Genomic DNA, 25227 nt, shown 5'->3' on the forward strand with positions numbered 1-25227 from the left:
CAGACGGCAATCCACAATAAATGCTAGTGTACTACCACACAAACTAGTCTGGAGCCAGCAACACACACAGGGAAAGTACAACGAATGGTGCCAAACAAGACATTGGCAATAGAAGCTGAGAAATGTTTAGAGAGATCAGAGATTCATTCTCCACAATGCCAGGAATGTTGCCCTTGATCATTAAGCATAAAAATGTATTATAACAGAGGTCCAGAACTCAGCTGCACCAAGAACAACAAACTGGCTTTCACTATCTAGGGTCCAAAAAGAAAGCTTTATGGAAGCTTTAAGGACAAGAGATATTGCATTAAATGGTGACAGGGGCCAAACCTTCTCTGTGTTTGGCACCTGCTCAAGTCTTTCTTATTAGACATAAACACAGTCATCAATGTTGGCAGGTAAACAGTTTTTTTCAAATTACACAATTACAGTTCTATTTCAAAATAAAGCTCTATACAGAGAGCTCAGTGAGGTTTGGTTTTAGTCCTTCACCAAAAGGTCTAAACCCAGGGTTCTCAATCCAGCCCTCAAGGCATGTGACCCTGAAACTGTGAATCCTAAGAGTCTGGTTATATGGAACACGTATACTAAAATCTAGGATTGAATCCAAATACTTAGCCGTGTATAAAAAAGACCTCAAGGGCTGAGGTGAGAATTGGACTTTAAAGATTTCCTGTACGGATGCAGGGCCAGCATCGACCTTTAGTAATCCATACTGCATTTACACTTAGCAAGGGTTGCTGATCCATGAGCAGCACCTGCTCAAAGTATCTCACAGAAAGATGGTGAAAGCCCTTACACTCTGAGTGGAGTCCTGACAGCCCAATTATATGACCTCAGCATTCTCGCTCTGAATGTAAGGAGGTGTGAAGGTGTCTGTTTGTGTGTTTATTGATATGTCAGCTGTATCATGTATGTACCAACTGATTTTAAAGTAAGCAGTAAACTTTATCATTTATTTGCATAAACATACAAGGGTTTCGGCACTTGGTCTGTACACCATATACAGTACGTACAGGCATGAACCAGGAAATAAACCAGACAAAAAACAAGGACATGGTAAATGAGATGAAACCAAACATAAACAAGGCTTGGAATGGTTGGCAAATGCTCAGCAAGACCTCCCACAGAACAAATTGGAAACACAGGACAGAAATACACAAACTAGGGAAAACAAGACACAGGTGTAAACAATTACGAAAACAAACCAATAACGAAGCAAGAGCAAAGACACGAGTAAAACAAAAGGACACATGGTGCCGTCGCATGATATGAAGTGGGGGTGTGACAGTGGTCATTAAGCAGGCCAACCTGTTTGTATTATCATAAAAAGCTGATGGCTATTAATTTCATATTTTTATCTTCACCTCATTGCACAGCTTAGGCATTTTTAATTTATTTTGTTTAGGTTAGATTGTTGAAAAATGGATACATGTAAAAACATCCATGAGCCTGATAAGTGTAGTCCTGAGGTAAATTGGCAGTTTTCTTATAAATGTTTTTATTGCATTTATTATAATATGTTTATTTATAGGGCTGGCACGTCCGATATTGGCCCAAATCACTGGATCGGATATCGGAAGGAAAAAAACGTTTAATCCGATCCAATACTGTTGCTTAATGTAAATAACACTTAATGTAAATAACACTTGATGTAAATAAAACCATTGTTTGTGTGTAAAGCAAATAACACACGAAGATACGTTCCAACAGAGTGCCGTTTATTGCCAGCTCACTAGGCAACTGCCATAACAAGGTGCATCTTGATGACATCATTAGCATGTGCCACTGATCTACAACTCATCTGCAACAGCCATTCAGAAATGAAAACACACTGATCTACTTAAACTTTTAGCATTAAAAAAAAATCATCTACTACCGCCACAACCAACAACACTGTTTAAACACAATAACAATCACTTTATAAATAATAAATCGCTCACCTGAAACCTATCTTGTCCTGGCTTGAAGATATCTCACATCCTCAACGATTAATTCATTAGTGTTATGAAATAAAACAAACTACACCGTTTCCCGTTTAGCCACAGATGTCCTCTTCAAAATCTAAAAATGTGACAGAAGTTTGATGGAAAATCTCAACTCTGCGTCAGTTCTAATTGGTCCATCACGTTTGATTGACATCCACATCTTTGACACTTTGGACGACACGCCATAAAGCGAGATGTGTCACTTGAACAACAGCTCGAACGTAAGTGAAACCAAAAATGCTGCTAAATGTTGTGTGTGTAAAAGTTAAGCAGTTTTGTATAAGTGTGATGTTGTAGGTTCTGTATTTAGAATATTTGTTTCACAGTCTGAGCATTGTTATTTAGATAGCTAGTTTAACCATGGTGCATTGACACATGTATTATTACTGCTTAGTTGTTTGAGAGGAGAAATGACGGTATCGGATTGGTATTGGTATCAGCAGATACTCAATTTGCAGTATTGGTATTGGTATCGGACATAAAAAAGTGGTATCGAGCCAGCCCTACTTAATTATTTTTGTATGTATTTTTTACATGTAGCACAGTGTACATTGTTAAATGCAGTGCTACTTCATAAAAAATAAATCAGACAAATTGTTATCAGACTCAGACCTGACCTAACAAATGCTATTTTTACAGAATAGGCATAAACTGCCACAGATGCACTTTAAAATCTTGTAGAACTGTAGTTTACTGGTCGATTAGGTAAAATATTTTATGTTTCTAAATGCGGTTTTGACCATTAAGCCCTGATTAAGCCATAATTTCTGTCTGTTAAAATACAGTCTCATACAATAGAAATCAATGCATAGTGTAAAATAAACCTCCCAATTACTATTAAAACAGTGTATACATTCAGTCTTCTATATGCTTCTGTCTGTCAAAATCAGTCTCCTGAATCAGAAGCTGTAATTCGCCATGTTGTTTAAATTCAAAGGACAAAAAACATGTGCTCTCTTTAATTACAAGACCTAATCCCGAGTGAAATCAATGTGATGAGAGGTATCGACTGGCAAAAGCCAAAGTAGACTCAGTATTCTCCAAATTACATGGTAGTAATTGGATTCCTTTATACATGCCCATGTAAAACTTGTCTCTGATAAATATAGCATCCGTGCTGATTACAAATTAAAGCACGGACTCAGTGATGCATAGCACATCTATGTATGTGAATGCTGCTACTGTCTCGTTCTGCTAGCATATGGTTTAAATAGGTTTAAAAAAACTGACGTTATACGATAAGACATGCAATAAAAAGTTCAGCTGAATGGTTGGGAATGAATTGCAATTTAGGTGATGTGTGGAATTTGAGTTACCAAATCTACAGTAGTTCACATGCATAATGCACTACAGTCAGTACATGCAGTATAAGCTGTAATTATGTCTGATTACAACTATAATCAACAGATTGAGGACCCTTTTAGGAATACAGGCAGCCAACACATGTGGCAAGGACTCAAAGTCATGACTGACTATAAAAATAACAGAAGCTATACAATAGACAATGACTTAACATTGGCCGACCACCTAACTAACTTATTTGCTTGTTTTGATCCGTGCAACAGATTTAAGCCAGCAGGAATACAATCTCATTCTGTAGAGCAGATGTTCACAGTCAACACTCTAGATGTGGGACAGGTATTAAAGAAAATTAATGACTGGAAGGCTGCAGGCCCTTATAGTGTACTATGGCAAGCTCTAAGAGGAAGAGTGGAACATCTGGCAGGGGTATTTACAAATATCTTTAATCTGTCTTTGTCTAAAGCAAAATGTTCTAGATGCCTCAAAAGGATTGTCCAAGTACCAAAGAGATCAGCTACCATTTAGTAACTAACACCTATCTTCATTAAATGTTTTGAGAGTCTGATAGGGCAGTTGTAGCCTAGCGGTTAAAGTACTGGACTAGTAATTGAAAGGTCACCTTTTCAAGCCCCACCAATCTCAGGTGGCCACTCTTGGGCCCTTGAGCAAGGACCTTAACCCTCAATTGCTTATATATAATATATGCTTTCACAGTACTGTAAGTCGCTTTGGATAAAAGCGTCTGCTAAATGCAGAAAATGTAAATGATTCTCTTACAGAATAAAGCAGTCAGTTAACCCTTCACAGATCAGCATCAGTATAAATTTCATTTGTGGAAATTGGACTAAATGTAATTGGATTAAATATTGGACTTTTTACTATCCCAGCCAATCAGATTGGGCTCCTGTCTTTCCACAACCTTTACAGTAGTGTCTGGGGACCCACAAGGTTGTGTACTAAGCCCTCCTCTACAGCAATTCTATCTTTAATGTAGAAAATGACTGATCTGATTTGGCTAATCACAAAAATGAATTAGCCTACAATGAGGAGGAAGAGAACCTTATGTGGTGCTGTTCACAAAAATATTTTACCCTGGACATCTACAAGACCAATGAGGCACTTATCAATCAATGGAGACATGACGAAAAGAGTGTCCAAGTTATTAGGGGTAAATATATCTAAGGACATAAAGGCATATCTAGCGGCCCTAATAAATACAGTACTAAAACATTGCATGGTGGTGTGAAGGCAGCCTCACAAAAGATCATAAACAATGTCCAGAAAATTGTAGGAATACAGTTACAGTGCTATCATCTGTAACGATTCTTGTCACACATGCATTAAAGTGTTTGCTCTTCCACAATCAGGAAGGCGTTATTGGACCCTCAAAATAAACATCAGCTAAGAAAAAGCTTTTATCCAAAAGCTATGAACATTTCAGACAACCATTTTCTCTGATAACCCATAACACATTACAATACACAAAACACAACATTTCTTTTCGTTGTGTGCAGTAATTTTCGCATTTTAAACTGCTCATAACATCAGAATACACCCAACTTGATCACTATCATAAGTTTAAACAGTCACTTTAGCTCCTGTAGACACTATATACAAGGGATCTTCAAAAAGTTTTTCGCACTTTTATATTTTGGTTGGGAACAGTGAGGATGGGAGGAGTAGTTATTGGTCGTGTCTGAGAGACTGAGAGAGAGCTTATAGTCCAGATTTAGTGTTATCTGATTTCCACCTTTTTGGACCACTCAAAGAAGCTTTAAGGAGAAGAAGATTTTCATGTGATGATTCAAGATGATGATGTGAAAGCAGCAGTGCATCAGTGGCTACTTGCTCAACCAAAAACATTTTTTGCTGATGGCATTAAAAAGTTGGTATGATGCTGGAAAAATGCATCGGAAGGTGATTATGTAGAAAAGTGATGTAATTTGTTTTTGAAATTATTAACAAATAGAGTTTAAAAAAGTGCAGAAACTTTTTGAAGAACCCTTGTATATCCTTGACTGGGTCACTATCCTAGTATATCCTTGACGAATGTAAAGTCTGCTGGCTGGTCAAGACACCTGCACAAGAGGTGGTAAAATCAGAGTTGTATAGTGGGTCTCGCGGTATGCTATACAGCTCTCTGTAGGATCTCTAAGAACTGCCACTGAACCAAAGCATACCTTTACCTTGGTTATACTTGTAATTAATTTTTTTCTGTTCATAAGTATAAAGTTTAAATGCATTGTCAATTTTTAAAATATTTTTGTTTATGCATTTTCTCCCCTTTTTTAGTGCATCCAATTACCCAATTGCATTACGCTTCCTCTCTATTGATGCCGATCCCCACCCTGTGGGCAAGACTGACACACGCCCCCTCCGACACGTGTGCAGTAGCTGACTGCACCTTTTGACCTACACAAGGCGAGTTCATATGCAGATCAGCTTTGTGTACGGAAAGCCATACTCTGATCAACGCATTATTCCTGGACTCTGTGCAGGCGCCATCAATCAGCCAGCAGAGTTCGTAATTGCCTCGGTTATGAGGAGTCCCTATCTGGCTTCCACTCTGTATGAACAACAGCCAATCGTTAAAAGTTTGGGTTTTGCAAATAAGGTTACTTTTTTAAATAGTTGAACATTAATTTGCAGATGTAGATGACTATTGTTTTATGCATAGTTAAAATAAAGAAAGCAGCATGCGAGTGTATCAGCAAGTACTTATAGACTTAAGTACTTGGCAATATATCTGACTGTTTGCATAAATGAAAGCGACTCTTTTATTGCCCTTATTTAAGTAATTATAACATGTTGAGTGTGTATTACCAAGCACATTGATTAATTTGTAACAACAGCTGCTTGTTGCTTTAATTAAGTGGATAACTGGGGATTGCAATGTGTGACTCATCCACTTAAGAATTAAAACGCTGTGAACGCACCGTAATGTGTTCATAGATTAAATGTATATGTAAATTAATCATTGTTATTGCCTAATGTAAGCAATGATGTGCAGGTTACATATGCCAGTTCATACTTGTTTAAAGCCAGTGTCTCATAAGAGGTGACAAGTGAATCAAAACAGCAGCCTGTCAAACACAGAAACCTCATTCATGAAGTCCAAGTCTTCCAAGTACTTGATCTGTCAAAATGACCAAAATATACACACCCATTATTTATTTTTTGGTCTTTTTCTCCCCTCATTCTTGATCTGCCAAGTACCATGCTGTCTTATATTTCCTGACTACTGGATCATATTAATAATTGAAGTAGGCAAAAGCTGTCTAACACTTAAACATCTTCTCCATTAAGGGTAAAGTTGGTCTTTTCAGTTGTTTGTCATTACTTGTGTCTTCTTCCGTGTAATGAATTAATTGGTAACTAATTGTATTTACTGTATTTAAGACTCAAAAGGTATGACATTGATATCTGAATGAGTGCTTTAAAAGTAATATTATTACTGTACTTCAATTCAGTAGTGCAGAAAAATGTGTTTGGCCCCATTAAAATGTAAATACAGTTAATCTGTCAGTTTGCAATAGTAAAGCATTTATAGTCCTGATTTTACAGACCTATAAAGGTGCAAAGACAAAGCTACTACACTACACTAAAACAGTCTAGTAAAAATGGAAGCTAAAACAAATGCAGAGCGCACAGCGTCACTGTAACCAATCTGTGTCCGTGGGTGTGATTGTGTCTGTGTTGACTGACTTAAAAAGACCTATCTTAGCTGCCAGTGCAATTTATTAATTAGACATTTATGTACATTTGGTGTTTGTGTTTTATGTATATTTACATATATCAAGCACAGGCCTGCAACATTACTCAGCCATATAATGTCACACCATGAAAACCACATCACAGCAGAACGACCCGAAATGGCCTTATTATCTAACAGCTTCGCTTTATGTGCAGCCACTGCAGTTTTATGGTCTTTTAATTATCCTCGTAATCCTGAAAATGATGGCGTCCACCCAGGATTTCACTACTGGAGGTTATCTACTTTTACTTTCCTGTAGTAGATGTTTAATATAACAAACCCAGCCAAAACACGATCCATACAAAAAACGTTGAGGTTTTTTGTTGTGTCTGCAAGGTCAAGTACTTCTAAATAAGCATGAGAAAATATAACAAAGCAAAATTAATTAAACACAGGTATGAAAAGGATAAAATCTTTAAACCTCACAAAAAGCAACAAAAAATAACATATGAACATACGTATATTCTAAGTCTTTAGGCTAGAGTTTAAATCAAGTCAGTATATAACATACACAAGGCATATGGTAAATGTAGTGTAACAATAATAACTAATATATAAGTTCAGATCAAAAAAACACAACAGATTAACTTTGTGTGGAAAATACAACTGTATGTTTGTTGGGAGTTTCTTACATTTACTTTGACTTTTATTTGATTGCAGACAGTATAAAACTGAGATATTTCATGTTTTGTCTGCTCAACTTTATTTCATTTATTAATAATCCATCCCTGCATTTCAGGCCTGCAACACATTCCAAAAGAAGTTGGGACACTAAAGCATTTACCACTTTGTAATGTTGCCATTCCTTTTCACCACACTTAAAAGATGTTTAGGCACCGGGGATATCAAGTGATTTAGTGTTTCAGCTTTTATTTTGTCTCATTCTTCCTGCAAACACGTCTTAAGATGTGCGACAGTACGGGGTCGTCGTTGTCACATTTTTTGTTTCCAAATTCTCCACACATTCTCTATTGGGGACAGGTCAGGACTGCAGGCAGGCCAGTCCAGTACCCGTACCCTCTTCTTCTGCAGCCATGACTTTGTAATATTTGCAGCATGTGGTTTTGCATTGTCTTGTTGAAAAATGCATGGACGTCCCTGAAAAAGATGACGTCCTGAAGGCAGCATATGTTGCTCTAAGATCTCAATGTACTTTTCTGCATTAATGCTGCCATCACAGAAGTGTACATGACCTTTGCCAAGGGCACTGATACAGTCCCATACCATGACAGACCCTGGTTTTTGGACATTTGACCACAATACATGTTTCCACTGTGTGATGGTCCATCCTAGATACCACCGAGCCCAGAGAAGTTGACGCCACTTCTGGACATGGTTAACATAAGAGTTCTTTTTTGCACAGTAAAGTTTTAAGTGGCATTTGTGCATATAGCTCCATATTGTAGTGATTGACAAAGATTTGCCAAAGTAATTCCTTGCCCATGTGGTTATATCAGCTATTGTTGAGTGCCTGTTCTTGATGCAGTGCCGTCTGAGGGATCGTAGATCACGGGTGTTCAGCTTAAGCTTGCGCCCTTGGCCTTTACACACTGAAATTCCTCCTGATTTCTCGAATCGTTTAATGATATTATGCACTGTAGAGGGAGAAATATGCAAATCCCTTCTTTCTTTTTTTGAGACACATTGTTTTTAAACATTTCAATCATTTTCTCACGCATTTGTTGACAAACTGGAGATCCTCTGATCATCTTTGCTCATCAAAGACTCCTGTTGACATCACCTGTTTGGAATCACATCATTATTTAGTTTTTTCACCTCATTACTAGCCCTAAATTGCCTAAACTTTTTTTGGAATGTGTTGCAGGCCTGAAATGCAGGAATGGAGGTTTATTAACAAATGAAATGAAGTTAAGCAGATAAAACATGAAATATCTCAGGTTCATCCTGTCTGCAATCAAATAAACGTCAAAGTAAATGTAAGAAACTCTGTGTTTTTATTTTATTTGCATTTTCCATACTGTCCCAGATTTTCTGATTTGGGGTTGTATTTCTTTCTTCAACATTCTTTACAACTCTTATTCACAAAAAATTACAATCTCTATTTGATTGTTGACTACATTGCTATATATTTTGCTTGTTTCAATTCTTAATGTCAGTAGGTGTGTCAGAATCTTTGGAACCTGTTAAAGTATTTTAACCGTGTCAAGCCAGGGTAAGCTTAGGAGAATGAGATGAAAAAAAAGTATTTTATATAGCTTGATTGACAGCTATACGGCTAGCGTAAAGTAAACAAACCTATTCAGGTGTGTTTTCAGATGTCTTATGAAGTTTGATGTGATCGATCCAATGTCTTTACTTTGTTTCCCACATTCTTTGCACATTGCTGCTCTTTTGTTATATCTTAGGATTTTTAACTCCCAGTAGCCAAAGACTACCACCTACAGTGCTCCTGCCAAAGCCATGCTAAGCTGCTTTGTTTACACTTGATGCCGCTCAGCGATAGCTGGATGTTGTGACGTGTCACATGAAGTGTTTGTGTCCTAAATCAATAAAAAAAGCCCTAAGACTTAAGGCTTAACAGACTAAAGCATTTAAAAAACAGGTTTTAGGATTTAGCCCACTACACCACCCCAACTTTAGAGATGAGGAAATTCTAAGAAATGTGGATCCATTAAATGGCAAAGAAAGAGATTCTCCATTTACACAGGCAATCTGTCCATTTTGAAGGACTGCAAATTGACATACAAATTGTTTATTACAAATTTGGTATCTAAAAAATACACAGTACTTTATATAGAATGGCTCTAAAACAAACAAATACCTTTCATTAAAAAATAGAGCCAATGATCAATAGTGCTTAAAGATTAAAAGAGCAGTAGAATTTGAATAGGTTTCAGGATAAGGGCAGAGCATCATGGGGAATAAAGAGTTAAAAACAGATTAATACAACAATGGTAGTCTGGTCACTAAAATTACCAATGTACAGTGTGAAAAACCCCAACCAAATACATAAAACAATTCATCACAAGTTAGGTGACTTAGCAATATAGCCCAACTATTAATATAGGCCCCATCACTCTGGCTGAAGCCTAATGATCCTCACCAAGTGCTGTGCATAAACATTAATAAACAAGTATACACACTGGTTTACACCAGCTGGCTGGAAGAAAACAGTGATTGACCCTGTCTAGCAACTAGCAGGATTCTGTAAAAAATACCTCCAATTAGCATCTGCCAGACAGGGCAAGTTATGCTAATAAAATAATTCCATTACCATCCTGTCAGTGCTAGTTATTTAGGTACCTTGTTACTTGAGTACTTTAGGGCAGTGGTCCCCAACCACTGGACTGCGGACCGGTACCGTTCCGTGGGTCATTTATTACCGGGCCGCACAGAAAGAATAAATAATTAGAGATTGCTACATCAGCAATGAAAACACTGCTTCCATTTCCAACACACAGGTGTTTATCATCTCATATCACCCCCAGGTGGAAGCAGCGTCTCGTTTCAGCAAAAAAGCTCATTGTGAGCAGTATAGTTATTCTATTTAAAATCCTCCCGCCCCTGCCGGTCCGTGGTGCAAAAAAGGTTGGGGAGGTGGTTTAGGGACGGTGGTAGCCTAGTGGGTAGACCTTTGGGCTATCAATCAGCATATTGTTGGTTCAATCCAGGCTCTGCTATGTTGGGTTCTCTTGGGTTCTCTCAGCTACTGTTGGGTTCTTGAGCAAGGCCCTTAACCCTGTCTGCTCCAGGGGCACCGTACAATGGCTGACTCTGCGCTCTGACCCCAGCTCCCAAACAAGCTGGAATATCGAACCCACACCAAATAAAAACATAAATTTACTGTTAAAAGCACACCAATAGGCTACGCTTCACAGAATAAAAAATAGGCACAATAGTCACCTAAAATGGCTGCTGCTTTGGCTCAGTAAACTAGATGCATTCAGACAATTCTGTGCCCATCACTGATAAATAAGTCTTCAAAGAATTATTCAACCTTTTTTTCTTGGAGTTTTTTTGTGCCCTTTGAATCGCCCCCACCTTTGCCACCTTTCACAACAGACCTACACCGATCAGCCATAACATTAAAACACCTCCTTGTTTCTACACTCACTGTCTATTTTATCAGCTCCACTTACCATATAGAAGCACTTTGTAGTTCTACAATTACTGACTGTAGTCCATCTGTTTCTCTGCATGCTTTGTTAGCCCCCTTTCATGCTGTTCTTCAACAGCACCCCCACAGGACCACTATAGAGTAGGTAATTTTTTAGGTGGTGGGTCATTCTCAGCACTGCAGTGTGTTAGTGTGTGTTGTGCTGGTATGAGTGGATAAGACACAACAGCGCTGCTGGAGTTTTTAAACATCTCACTGTCACTGCTGGACTGAGAATAGTCCACCAACCAAAAATATCCTGCCAACAGTGCCCCGTGGGCAGCATCCTGTGACCACTGATGAAGGTCTAGAAGATGACCAACTCAAACAGCAGCAATAGATGAGCGATCGTCTCTGACTTTACATCTACAAGGTGGACCAGCTAGGTAGGAGTGTCTAATAGAGTGGACAGTGAGTGGACACGGTATTTAAAAACTCCAGCAGCGTGTGTCTGATCCACTCATACCAGCACAACACACACTAACACACCACCACCATGTCAGTGTCACTGCAGTGCTGAGGATGATCTACCACCTAAATAATACCTGCTCTGTAGTGGTCCTGGAAGAGTCCTGACCATTGAAGAACAGGGTGGAAAAAGGTTTAAAAAAGTATGTAGAGAATAGATGGACTACAGTCAGTAATTGTAGAACTACAAAGTGCTCTATATGGTATGGCTGATTAGTGTATAATGCAGCATGTGCCTGCGTGTGTTTAAACTTTTAATGTAAACTTCATCGATTATACAACTAATATGTGCTCATTTAATTTGACTGATGTAATAAATACTTTTTTAACTGCAATTACCTAAACTACTTCCCTAGTATAAAGTAGTGGAGTTGCCCTGATGAACACCTTGTCATTGTCATGTTGGGCAAGTTTTATATATGGTATATAGGTTATGTTTTGTGTCTTTTGCAGTTTGATATATTTTCATTTCAGTTTTATAGATTTTTTCCTGTCCTGTATCAAGTTTACCTTGACCCACTATAACAGGGTGGCAGCCATTCATAAACTACTACACGGTAGAAGTTGTAATAGGGAACTGGTGTCATATGGGTTCCACCCGAGTTTTGCCTGAACCGTCTGTTCTATTTCCGAGGGCTCATTTGTCAAGGATGGCCAAAGTATCCTGTCATATCATGATATCCATCTCTGATTGCTGCAGTTCTAATCCCTTTTCTATCAACTTTCACCGTTGCAGGTCGCAGATGTTTTCCTGTCTGGATTTTTATTGTGGAGTTTTAGTAACAGTATTGTTCTACCTTGATAAGACATCTGAAAATGGGCTTTGTTTCTGTTCCTTTTGGTGTGTGGGGATTTGACTCACACTTTCTGTAGCAAGGCTTGTTCCAAACCCCATTAAACCTAGAGTATGTTATGTACATGAAAAACTGCAGAAATCAATATATGATTCTGAACATGCATGTTAACAATTTCGTTATTATTTTATTAGTTATTGTTATTATTCACTTCACTATTACAGGCATTGTAGCATTCAGCAGCAACAGGCTACATAACTTTTTAGCATGCCTGAAGTTTACAAATTATACGTCTAGACATACACACTACATACCAAATGTGTCATAGGCCTACATTGGGCTTTAAGCTAAACAGAATATGGAGTATATGTTAAACTGGGTGGTGGACGCAAATGAAATGGACCATCACTGCCTAAACTAACACAGGTCTCATTCAGGTTTCTAATCCATACAGATTTACCACAAACATATTACATCAGTGCTACTGTATGTGTACGCCCAAAAACCGGGCTTCTGTATCGTCGGCCAAGGTTTTTATAAAAATATTTTCTACAACCCCCCAATAAAAGCAAAAAAGTAGACAAAATAGCTAGATCATGCTAGAATTAAGCTTGAGGAATAGCCTTTTAAAAGCCCAGAACTCAACCTCATAGAGAATATATAAAGTTTACTGAAAAATTATAAATTTATTTATTTATTAAATATATTTATTTGGCCAAGTACCAGGGCCAAAAAATTACCAAGAGTTGTCAAAGGTGTTTTAATAACATTTAAAACAGACCTTTTTAATCCACAATTATATATATATATATATATATACAGTATATACAGGTATATATATACAGTATATATATATATATATATATACTTTGTTTATGCACTTTTTCCCCTTTCTCTCCCAACTTTTTAGCACGTCCAATTGTCCGATTGCGTCATGCTTCCTCTCCACTAATGCCGGCCCCAGCTCTGATTTGAGGAGAACGAAGCTAACCCACGCCCCCTCCGACACGTGGGAAGCAGCCGTATGCGTTTTTGTCACCCACACTAGGCGAGTGCATATATGCGAATCAGCGTTGTGTACGCAGAGACACACCCTGTTCCGCACTCTTTCCCCGCCATCAATCAGCCAGCAGAGGTCGTAGTGCAACAGTTACGAGGAGTAACAGCTTATCCAGCTTAATACCCCACCTCTATATGAACAACAGGCCAATCGTTGTTCATATGGCCACTCAGCCCAGCCGGATGGCAGAGCTGAGATTCGATACGATGTATTTGAAATCCCAGCTCTGGTGCGCTAGCTTTTGTTTTTACCGCTGCGCCACCTGAGCGGCTATATGTTTAAATGATTAAGTCATGTAAACTAACAGAAATTCCAAGACATGAAATACATTTTATTACAAAAAAAATTTAACTTTGAAGTTATCTGTAGTTATTCCATTGTTATAACATTTTATTTAATTAAAATGAATAAATTAATTAGTATGGGCTTTACTGTACAGTACAAATATCATTTTTACTCATAACTCATTAGTGTAATGCTGTGTACATTTAATTCCAAGATTGATTATAAAAATATTAATTGTAAACATCTGTAGCTAATTTAATAATTAAATTAAACATGATACAAAGTATTTATGTCCTTATTGCAGCTAATACTATCAACACAATTAACCTGACATAACTTGGCCAATCATCTTGATTGTTCAAGCAATTGTTGTACCCTTATTATACCACATTTATCTATATGTATGGCTAAACAATTAGTCAAGAATGTGTACATGGCAATTAGAGAAAACTTGTGGTCAGCTCAGTGTTTTGCTTGAGTTGGATCTGCTTAGTGTCCCTGTTCACTCACAGTGGCTCTAACATGTGTTTTACATTAGCTACTACATTCATAAATGCCTACAAAATGGGACGTGTTAGTGGGGTAACTGTCCTTTCCACACACATACCTTTTCTGCTCAGCTTTTACTTCATTTCTTTATCACTTTAATAACAGGATGTACTCCTCAATTACTTTGATCACTTCCACTGCTTAGCACAACCATATTTCCAAGAATTTATGGAATAACATTACTACAGTGGCGTAATTGTTAAAGAAGTCCTTTCTGCACTTTACGCATGACTGAAAATCTTTAAGATGTGTTTGATTTTACAGCTGTGGTCATTTGGTAAGAAAAAATGTGTTCTAAAATTGAGTAGACATTTTATTAGACCAGAACTGCACCAACACAATAACACAGTGCTGAATCTAGTAAGCCTTGTTTAACATTAATAACTGTGAAATTGCTATCCGATGAGCCTGAAACAGCTTTGGGTGGAACACAATTCTCTACAAAGACATTCAATTAGACCTGTAATTCTCTTTCACATATACAGTAAAGGCTTAAAGAGTATTTGAGCCCAAGCTTTTATTGTATCAGTAAAACCCAAAAAGAACTATTTGAAAAATAACTGTTTAAAAACATAAAAGTTCATAAGCACTTGTATACTTATTTGAGCCAAATCTGGCAGCTTTTATATCCAGTAGTACTTCTGAGTTTTTAACATTAACATTTATTTTGTACGATTTAATTAAGAATTAAGTACAGAGAGCCAAAACACAAGAACTGCTAATGCTTTTTTAGTTGAGATTGTATAATCTGACTGATGTGCCTTGTTAGACAAGACATTTCATTAGGGATTCTTTTGAGACACAATCTTTTTAAAGTAGCATATGTTTTTATGTTCTTTAATATTCTTTCTTGCAATTCCTTTATAAAGGTTTTTTGTAGCACATTGCACATGGTTGACTCAAGAACATTGCCTTCAAATAAAGTCATTTAACAGAGTAACAATTATTTTTACTGTGACCATTCTAACCACTAAGGGGACACTACGTTTACAGTGGTAGCCTAACCAAGCATTGTGGATCTAATTTTATATTTTATCCACTTCTTTATAATAGTTTTAACTAAGCGTTAAGGTATGTTTAGAACTCTCACTTAGATGAGCAATGTGCCCTTACATAATTTCACATAAAGTGAAAAAGGGAAATAAAAACCACAGATGCACAGATGTCTCAGGTTAAATCTTCAATTTTTTTTTCATTTCACAGCGCATTGTGCAACAAGCAGCATAGGTGCTACAGCACCAGGGTCCTGGCAATCAGGGTTTACCAGTGGTTACTGTCTGTAAAGTGCTTGGCATGTTCACTCTGTGGTTTCCTTCAGAAAATTCAGCTTCTTCTTGCCCTAAAAATAACTTGCTCAGGTTTGGTGACGGTGGGGAGATGGGCGCTGATGTCCTGTGAAAGCCTTCATGACCTAGTTACCTGCTCGCTCTCCCTTTTAGTTATGCTGTAATAATTAGGGCTGCCAGAGTCTAAAACTCTCTGTAAAACTGTTTGTCAACCAGCATTGTACATTATTGACTACATTCTCTGTTGTTTTACCCCGAGGGCATTCTGATGGAAACCTGTTTACCCGCCGAGGTTAAGGATTGAAGTCGAGACTGCCGGGACAACGATGCTTCTCCTGTCAGATGTGACGGGTCTGGAGTAATTGCAACGACAAGAAATCACTACAGACTTTATTGAAGACTAGAGCGGATAACAACTCTATTATTATTTAATTGTTTATTTATCTATTTATTACCAGTTATGACTTTTAGATCATTTAATTCTGTGTTTGTATGATTTGTGTAAATCGTGTATTTATTTAAAGTATCCTCCAGGCCACCCATGAAGGATGGGCCCTGCTGAGTCTGGTTCCTCTCAAGGTTTCTTCCTGTAATTTTCAGGGAGTTTTTCCTTGCCACAGTCGCCCTCGGCTTGCTCAACAGGGGTTTTTGTATCTGTTGGTCCTGGATTTTGTAAAGTTGCTTTGAGACAATGTCTATTGTAAAAAGCGCTATATAAATAAAGTTGACTTGACTTGACTTGCAAAAGCTGGCTTCTGTAAATTGCCTTACAGTGTGTGTGTGTGTGTGTGTGTGAGTGTGTGAGTCAGGTATGTTTTGCCATGCAGATAAAGAATAAAGAACATTTAAAGAAAAAAAAAATTTTAAATATGCAATCTGAGAACGACAAGCATTTTAGGGAGCTTTTCCAACTTTTTCCAACCAACCCACATGTTAAAAACTCATTTTAATACACATTTTATAACATACTGACCTTTAGTCCCATTGTGCCAGGTAGTCCATCAGTGCCTGGAATTCCTGGGTCACCCTGTGTGTGGGAAATAAAAAGAAGACAAACAAAGATTTAACTATAAAACAACATCTTTTTTTCCTTAACTGAGCCAATTTAAGCCCAATTACATAAATTAGTCCCCCTGCCCTTAGGATACAAAATAAACCAGGAGGAAGTGGGGTAGGTTGAGAAAGGAATTCTTCTATATTACATTTGTCCGCACACAGCACCAATACCATGGTTCAAATCACTGATTTAATGGTCTACTGTAAATTATCCTGTTCTTTACTTTGAAATGTATAAAAACATTTATGGGACCACCATGAGCTTACAAAACATGTGTGAACTGCATATGAAATGAGACATGACTCTTGAAGAGTGCACTTGACTGGGGGTTTGCACTATTTAGGTACGGGCAACTGTGGATAAATAGTAAACACACAATTTCTGGTTTTGAAAAGCTGGTGCATATGGTTCAGTACTGTGCAGTGACTTTACTGGTTTTATTAAAAGTAAAGCTCACTTAAGTATTTTTTGGCATACTTCATGTGTATTGTTTACTGCCCTACATTAAGTACTTGCACTAAAGTTAATTCTGAGATAATAACAGTCCCAATTTAACTGAACAGCTAGAAAAAATATAAATTTATTATTGCATTTATTTGATGATTTGTTTTTAGCCCTAAGCCCTTAAAATGCATGAATAGATACCTGGATTGGTATCTGTCATATATTGGGATAATGTAACTAATGGGTAAAATCTATCTAATATATACAGGAACCTCTATTTGCAATTAAATAGCAAAATAATTTTACTTTCTTTACAAACACATTCAATGTTTTAAAAGCCTTTAAAGACAGTGTGAATCTGGCAGCCACAGAATAGAAACTAATTGATTGGTGTTATTAATCAACTGCATCTTTGTAATTAATAGATTACCTTTGGACCAGGCTTTCCAGGGGGTCCTTGTTCACCTTTTCCACCTTGAGGTTGCTGTTTGAAAAAATGTTAAATTTGTCAGTATATGGTATGAGCATGTTTGCTTATTTATTATGATTTTAACATCACGTTTTACACTTTGGTTACATTCATGACAGGAACGGTAGTTACTGGTTACACAAGATTCATCAGTTCGAGTTCAATGTCAAACACCATAACAAGCAATTTTATATCTCTAGTTCACCAAATGTGCATGTTTTTGGACTGTGGGAGAAAACCAGAGCTGCTGGAGGAAACCTATACAGACATGCAAACTCCACACAGACCCAAACTGCTCCATCTGGGAATCGAACCAAGGACCTTAACATTTATTTAGTTATATTTAGTGTTAAACAGGACAACATGTCTGCCAGCACCAATCACACTGCACAAAGGTCTTTGACCGCAATAAAAAAAGCAACTATAAACTCCCCTTCCTAAAAGATTGTAAAATTAATTTTATTTAGACACACATTTCATGTATTTGGAAGAGACAGATATTTCTCCTGCCAGTGGCCAAGCTCATTAGGACAGCCATTGCTGTTAAAAAAATCTGCAAAACAAAAAAGAACACTAAAAGAAGCTATGTATCGGAGCTTACCACGTGTCCTGGAACTCCTGGTTTTCCTGGAAACCCTTGCAGACCCCTCTCACCCTGTAAATATAGAATGACATACGTTACAAGTAAAATGGCACACACTGTTACAAAGTAAACTGGATATTGTACTAACAGCAATAATGTGAGAAGCATTATACTAAACATCAATTTTGTTACATTTTAATCTCTGTTCAGACTCTTTGATCAAACTTTGTGAAGCCTGCCAACACCATCATCAATGCAACATCATGGTACAGTTAAACACACATTGAATAGAGCACGTAAAGCTGTTTTTCTTGTAAGAAATAACTTTACTGGATATTTACTGGATAGACAGGGGAGAGAGAAATGACAATTATACTATTGAGGATTCCCAGCAGTCTGTCAGAGTAAACTCATTAAACAGAATTGCTTAGTTAAGTGATCTAGGCATAACCATTAAAAAGCCCCAAAAAGTCATTGGCTGCACCAAAGCAATATCAGAAATGAGTTCTTGTGGACTAACTAAAGTGATCATACACAGAGAATCTCTGAAATACGTATTAAACACCTTTTTAAAAGGAAATTGGTGTATTTCTACTGTATTTCTACCAGGCAGAAACTAAATCAGATTTGATTTATTAATTGCCCTAGGATCAAGTTCTACTGATTAAACAAGTAAATTCCAGTATAGATTTTTTTGGTTGTAAATGAAAACCAGCAGTCATGCAGACCTAAAGTAAATAAAATCGGACACCACTTTTTTCAGAGGGACAACCTAAACAATAAATTGTGGTGCCAGTGTAAATCTGATTATTTAAGGGCACCAGGCACATCTATATGTTCATTGGAAGAATGCAAAAACACACCACAGTATAATGGAAACACAGTGAAATGTAATGCTAAGGATATTATGCTAAACAAACAAAATACATAATAACAAGCAATTAATTACACCCTAGGTTAAACACTATGATAACAGAAATGCTAACTTGCCAAGCTAAAGACCAACATAAACGCTATGCTAAATGCTAACAAGAACTCTATGTACAGTTAAACTAATTATCAAACAAAAGTACAAAGAACTACAACATAAGAGGAATTAGATAAAGCAAAACTGAGCAAGAAGTAAGTCTAATACTGGCCACTGAGTCTGTAGAGGGAAGGGTACATGTAGAACTCTTGATGAATGTGGAATGGTGGGGGAAAATCAGGTGATGTGGGGATGATCAGATGATGTGGTGTGCAGGGACTGATAGAGCTTGTAGTGTTAGATTCATTAAATAATAATTTTTTGAACCTTCTCTGCCTGCCTATGGCTATATAATCTCATAAAACGTGGTCACATAGCAGTCAAAATGTAACACTTTTAAAAAGCAGGTAATGAAGTGTTTAAAACTGGGTTTTTTTTATCACCTGACCAATTGGGACTTACAGTTAATGCAAGATACAGTTTAAGCAAGTGAGGGTTTAAAGCCTTGCTCAGGGGTCCAACAATGGCAGTATGGTGGTGGTGGGACTTAAACCCTTAAGCTGCCAATCAGTTGTCAAGGTATTCTACAGTGGCAGAAGTTCTTTGATATACGAGGGATCTTCAAAAACTTTCCGCACTTTTATATTTTCATTGGAAATCGTGAGGGTGGGAGGAGTAGTAATTGGTTGTGTCTAAGAGACTGAGAGAGAGCTTATAGTCCGGATTTAGTGTCATCTGATTTCCACAATTTTGGACGCTCAAAGAAGCTTTAAGGGGAAGATGATTTTCATGTGATGATGATGTGAAAGCAGCGGTGCATCAGTGGCTACACGCTCAGCCAAAAACATTTTTGCTGATGGCGTTAAAATGGTTCAATGCTGGGAAAAATGCATCGCAAAGGAAGGTGACTTTGTGGAAAAGTGATGTAATTTGTTTCTGAAATTTTAATAAAAAGAGTTTTAAAAAAGTGTGGACACTTTTTAAAAAAACCCTTGTAAATGTCGAGGAATAATTCTTAAAAAATATTTTCTTCATAAAAGATAATCTAGATAAGAAGTTTATTAGTCATTTAACTGGTAGAATTAGATTAAAACTAAACTAAGCTAACAGTGTGCATGTTATGAGACTTTTTTCTTAACTTATATCAACCAGTCCCAGCACAATTATTATTCCATATCAAAGATGCCAAGTCTAAACATATCCTAAAGGTGCGTAATTTAAATAATTTGGTACAACTTACTTTTATGCCCTTAATTCCTGGATCACCTTTAGGCCCACGTAAACCAGTTTCACCCTACAGTGTGAAACAAACGTAACTGCTTGGCACAATATTTTGTAACACAGGAATGTTACATCGTGATTGAGTGAATAAACATCTTACCTTTTGACCTTCTTTACCAGGCGGTCCTGGCATTCCTCGTTCACCTATAATGCCCTTTAGTTCAACATTTTCAACAGTTAATTTTAGTTACCTGACTGAAAAACCAACTTTAGTGCACCGTTTTAGAAACAAGTATTTAACCACTTTAGTTTTTTGTTATTTTAATATACTTGCAGTGCACACAACCACTTTAAATGTTGTTAAGAAATACAAAATCAAAAGAAATGTAATTATAAAGATAAAGTACCCAGGCTAACTATCAAAAGCAAATACAATGGGCATGCAGGTATTAGAACTGAACATCAAAGCAGTGGAATATGGTTAACTGGTATGACAAATCCTATTTAAGGTGACACCAGGATGCACTGTAAAACCATTTTTTGCAATGTCTGCAATGTACAGAGGATGAAGGACCTGCTGCTAATGTTTTGGTACTAGATAACTCAGGACTCCTTAAACTGTCTTGTGTAGTCCAGAGCTTTTTGACAAAATATTAGTGGTCCGTGGTTTAAATGTTATAGAACATATGTATTTTATAAATTTTGAGTTCGCCAAAAAAATGGACCAGGATTATAAAAACATAAAATATATTTGTGTTAGTACTAGTATTAGTTTCTTTGCAAAGAAATTGATAGATTTTGTTTATATGTACAAATACAATTTTACTGTCACTGTGGATAATATATTTAATAGAAAATATAAAGTAGTTGAATACTTGTCTCTCCTCACTTCATTTCAATTTTTATTTTCAAAAATAATGATTAAAGTTAAGGAAAAACATTACTGATACTTACCGGCTTACCATCAGGACCGGGAAGTCCAGACTCTCCCCTTTCACCCTGCAGAGGAATTATAAAGCACAACATTTCTTATATATACACAGTTGTGTACACAGTATATATATACACAGTCTTTTTATTATGTAAGCAGGATCAGCAAACACTTGGCCTAAGGCAGGAATATATCCTAGATAGGGTGACACTCCATCACAGGGCATTACACACTCACCAATTTACCCACTCACTCACATCTAGGGCAATTTAGAGTAGCCACTACATCTAATTACATACTTTGGTGGGATCAAAGAATACTGAGTACCCTGAGGAAACCCATGTAGAGACAGTTAAACTCTCAGTTAAAATGCCAAACTCTTCATGGACAGTAAAGGAACACTGGCTGAACAAAAGATTCAAGTTAAAAAATTTTACTGGTAAAAAATGTGTAGTTTGTTGAGAGTAAAATTACATAACCATGGTCATTGGAAACCACTATCATCAAACCAGTAAAGCCTGTATTCAAAATCAAAATCATTTACAAAGAAATCAAGTACAAATTAAAATCAGTTTGCATTAATTTCATCGTGGCAACTTATAATGTGACTCAGTAGTATGTATGGACTCTTAACAATATCTTAATTTTAAAGTAATATCTTAAAGTCCTTAATTTCCCTCAGGATTAATAAAGTATCTATCCATCCATCCATCCATCTATCTATCTATCTATCTAAGCATGCTTCTAATTAGATGGTGAATGGTGTCCTGGGGGATCTTCTCCCAGACCTGGAGCAATGGATGCACTCATACATAACTTCCCAGAGGTTCTTAATTGGATTTGTGAGGGTCAGTCAATAGCATCTATGCTTTCATCATCCAGGAATTGCCCGAATACTCCCAGGGCCCACTTCACCAGCATAGGACTGACAATGGCTCTGAGAATTTTATCCCGGTACGTAACAGCAGTAAGGGTACCAGGGTCACATGGGGGTTTGTGCGACCCTCCAGGGATATTTCTCCCCAGACTATCACTGATGATGTGGCAGGCAGCATATTATTTACCATGGAGTCAAATCCACAGTGATGCCAATAACAGGTTGCCAATTACTGTCTGTATGGGGGGTGGTATATGTATTACTGCATCATGCCCACCATGTGAACTGGACCCGCCATGACCCTGACAAGAATAAAGCTACATTTTGATGCAAAATCATTTTACTTAGTGTGTGGTACACAACAGAAACACTGTCTGCATGGAGTTTTGCATGTTCTCCCCATTTCTGTGTAGGTCGTGGGTACCTCCCACCTTCAAACACATGCTGAAACATGCTAATAGCATAACGTGTTTCTTTAAAAAGTCATCTTAATATGTTGTTCATGTGTCTTTTCAGAATGTATTACTAAATACATTTAGTACAGTATTTAGTATGCAAATACAAACACTTTGCCGAATGCTGACCTTTGACCCAGGTGCTTCAGGAGGTCCTGGAATCCCCTGATCGCAGTCACACTCCTCCTCTGTTTTTTCAGGCACCTCTCTGTCCAGAGGGCACTGAGGAGAGAGACACAAACTTTTATCAGGTTCAAAACCATTTACACAACTTAGAGAGACTGGCAAAACAACTTACCCTGTCATCATCCTGTACAAGTGGAGAAGAAGGTGCAGAGACAGAGAGTTAGAAATGTAACAATTAAAACAGATTAAAGTCCTTAGATTAATTTGTCCATAATTAATTAGTAAGGTATACTATGTGTCATCTTACCACAGAGTAGATCTCACATGCAGTTTCTCTTTCACTTTGCATTGGGTCACAATAGAGCCTCAATTTCTGAATTGTAATCTATTAAAAGAAAAAAGAAAAAAGAAAAATGGGTTTTAATTCAGAGGAGGCTAGTAGCAAACAGCATATGTCTGTTTTGCTTACATTTTATTTATTTGTTTTATTTGGGGCTACAAATGCCCTCAGTATTGGGCATATAGTGTATACAAAAATACCAAACTCAAAATTGCACTAATATTTTAAAATAAATAAAAACACAAAAAGAATTTTGGACATTCAGATATATTTTAATTAATTTAAATCCTGACAGAAGTACAAAGAAAAATTTACAATGTTTACACTGACCGACCTAATTGTATTTGGTAAATTTAAACAAATGTAGGCGTGTATACCACTGTGCTTTATCACCTTCCATATTAATTATACTTTTGAAATCTTTTGGGACCCGAGGGTAATAACTGTTGCAGTTTTACATGTAAAACTGACTGACTAGTGGAGTCTTTTATTTTAACATTTTTCTCTGATTCCTCTGCAGTTTGAAGCCAACTGTTTGAGGCCACTTGACAAACTCACTGCCACTCTGGACAGCATGTTCCATCCCTCCATGACCTAGTGGTTAGATAGCAGAATACAGACTCATTGTGCTCTGCTGTAGCAAGGAATGGTACAGAAGATTAGGTACATTTCTACCAACAGTGACCACTGTGTACTAAGCCACTTACAGGGCACACAAATGAGTAACAGTTTAACCTGTGTGAGTGTATCTATCACACATAGCACTCTGCTATGTCACTTTGTTTTCCAGATTATTCAGGAAATCACATACACCACTGCATTTTTCTAATATTTAATTGTATTTTATTTATGTTTCATAAATACAAATAAGGCTTTATTTTATCTGATACTTTTTACTACTTGTTTGTAAAGCTGTAATGTGTGACTTCTGGGATCCATTCATCCATCCAACTATCCATCCATCTATCCTTCTATCCTTCTATCCATCTACCCAACCAGTCTTCCATCCAACTATCCTTCCATCCAACTATCCTTCCATCCATCCAACCATCCTTCCATCCATCCACCCACCCATTGATCCATCCATCTATCCTTCCATCCATCCATCCATCCAACCATCCTTCCATCCATCCACCCAACCATCCTTCCATCCATACATCCATCCTTCCTTCCATCCAACTATCCTTCCATCCATCCATCTATCCTTCTATCCATCTACCCAACCATTCTTCCATCCAACTATCCTTCCATCCAACTATCCTTCCATCCATCCAACCATCCTTCCATCCATCCATCCAACCATCCTTCCATCCATCTACCCAACCATCCTTCCATCCATCCATCCTTCAATCCATCCACCCAACCATCCTTCCATCCATCCATCCTTCAATCCATCCACCCAACCATCCTTCCATCCTTCCATCCATCCACCCAACCATCCTTCCATCCATCCATCCTTCAATCCATCCACCCAACCATCCTTCCATCCATCCACCCAACCATCCTTCCATCCATCCACCCAACCATCCTTCCATCCATCCATCCTTCAATCCATCCACCCAACCATCCTTCCATCCATCCATCCTTCAATCCATCCACCCAACCATCCTTCCATCCATCCATCCATCCATCCTTCAATCCATCCACCCAACCATCCTTCCATCCATCCACCCAACCATCCTTCCATCCATCCATCCTTCAATCCATCCACCCAACCATCCTTCCATCCATCCATCCATCCATCCTTCAATCCATCCACCCAACCATCCTTCCATCCATCCATCCATCCATCCATCCTTCAATCCATCCACCCAACCATCCTTCCATCCATCCTTCCATCCATCCACCCAACCATCCTTCCATCCATCCATCCTTCAATCCATCCACCCAACCATCCTTCCATCCATCCATCCTTCCATCCATCCACCCAACCATCCTTCCATCCATCCACCCAACCATCCTTCCATCCATCCATCCTTCCATCCATCCACCCAACCATCCTTCCATCCATCCACCCAACCATTCTTCCATCCATCTACTCAACCATCCTTCCATCCATCCATCCTTCAATCCATCCACCCAACCATCCTTCCATCCATCCATCCTTCAATCCATCCACCCAACCATCCTTCCATCCATCCACCCAATCCTTCC

At 37.7% G+C, this 25227-nt stretch overlaps 1 protein-coding gene across 1 annotated transcript in view; it reads right to left on the reverse strand.

The window, feature by feature from the left end:
• Window positions 1-25227, reverse strand: part of si:dkey-225n22.4 (collagen alpha-1(XXI) chain) — a 120519-nt gene that overhangs the window by 58883 nt on the left and 36409 nt on the right. Inside the window, exons 8-16 of the mRNA XM_062991196.1 lie at window positions 23041-23118; window positions 22906-22917; window positions 22737-22829; window positions 21299-21343; window positions 20505-20558; window positions 20364-20417; window positions 18175-18228; window positions 17535-17588; window positions 16577-16630 (exon numbers count right to left, since the gene is read on the reverse strand). Of these exons, the coding sequence (XP_062847266.1) occupies window positions 16577-16630; window positions 17535-17588; window positions 18175-18228; window positions 20364-20417; window positions 20505-20558; window positions 21299-21343; window positions 22737-22829; window positions 22906-22917; window positions 23041-23118 (498 nt within the window). The remainder of the gene's footprint in view (window positions 1-16576; window positions 16631-17534; window positions 17589-18174; window positions 18229-20363; window positions 20418-20504; window positions 20559-21298; window positions 21344-22736; window positions 22830-22905; window positions 22918-23040; window positions 23119-25227) is intronic.

The sequence above is a fragment of the Trichomycterus rosablanca genome, chromosome 3 (assembly GCF_030014385.1).
Source record: "Trichomycterus rosablanca isolate fTriRos1 chromosome 3, fTriRos1.hap1, whole genome shotgun sequence".
Classification (NCBI taxonomy): domain Eukaryota; kingdom Metazoa; phylum Chordata; class Actinopteri; order Siluriformes; family Trichomycteridae; genus Trichomycterus; species Trichomycterus rosablanca.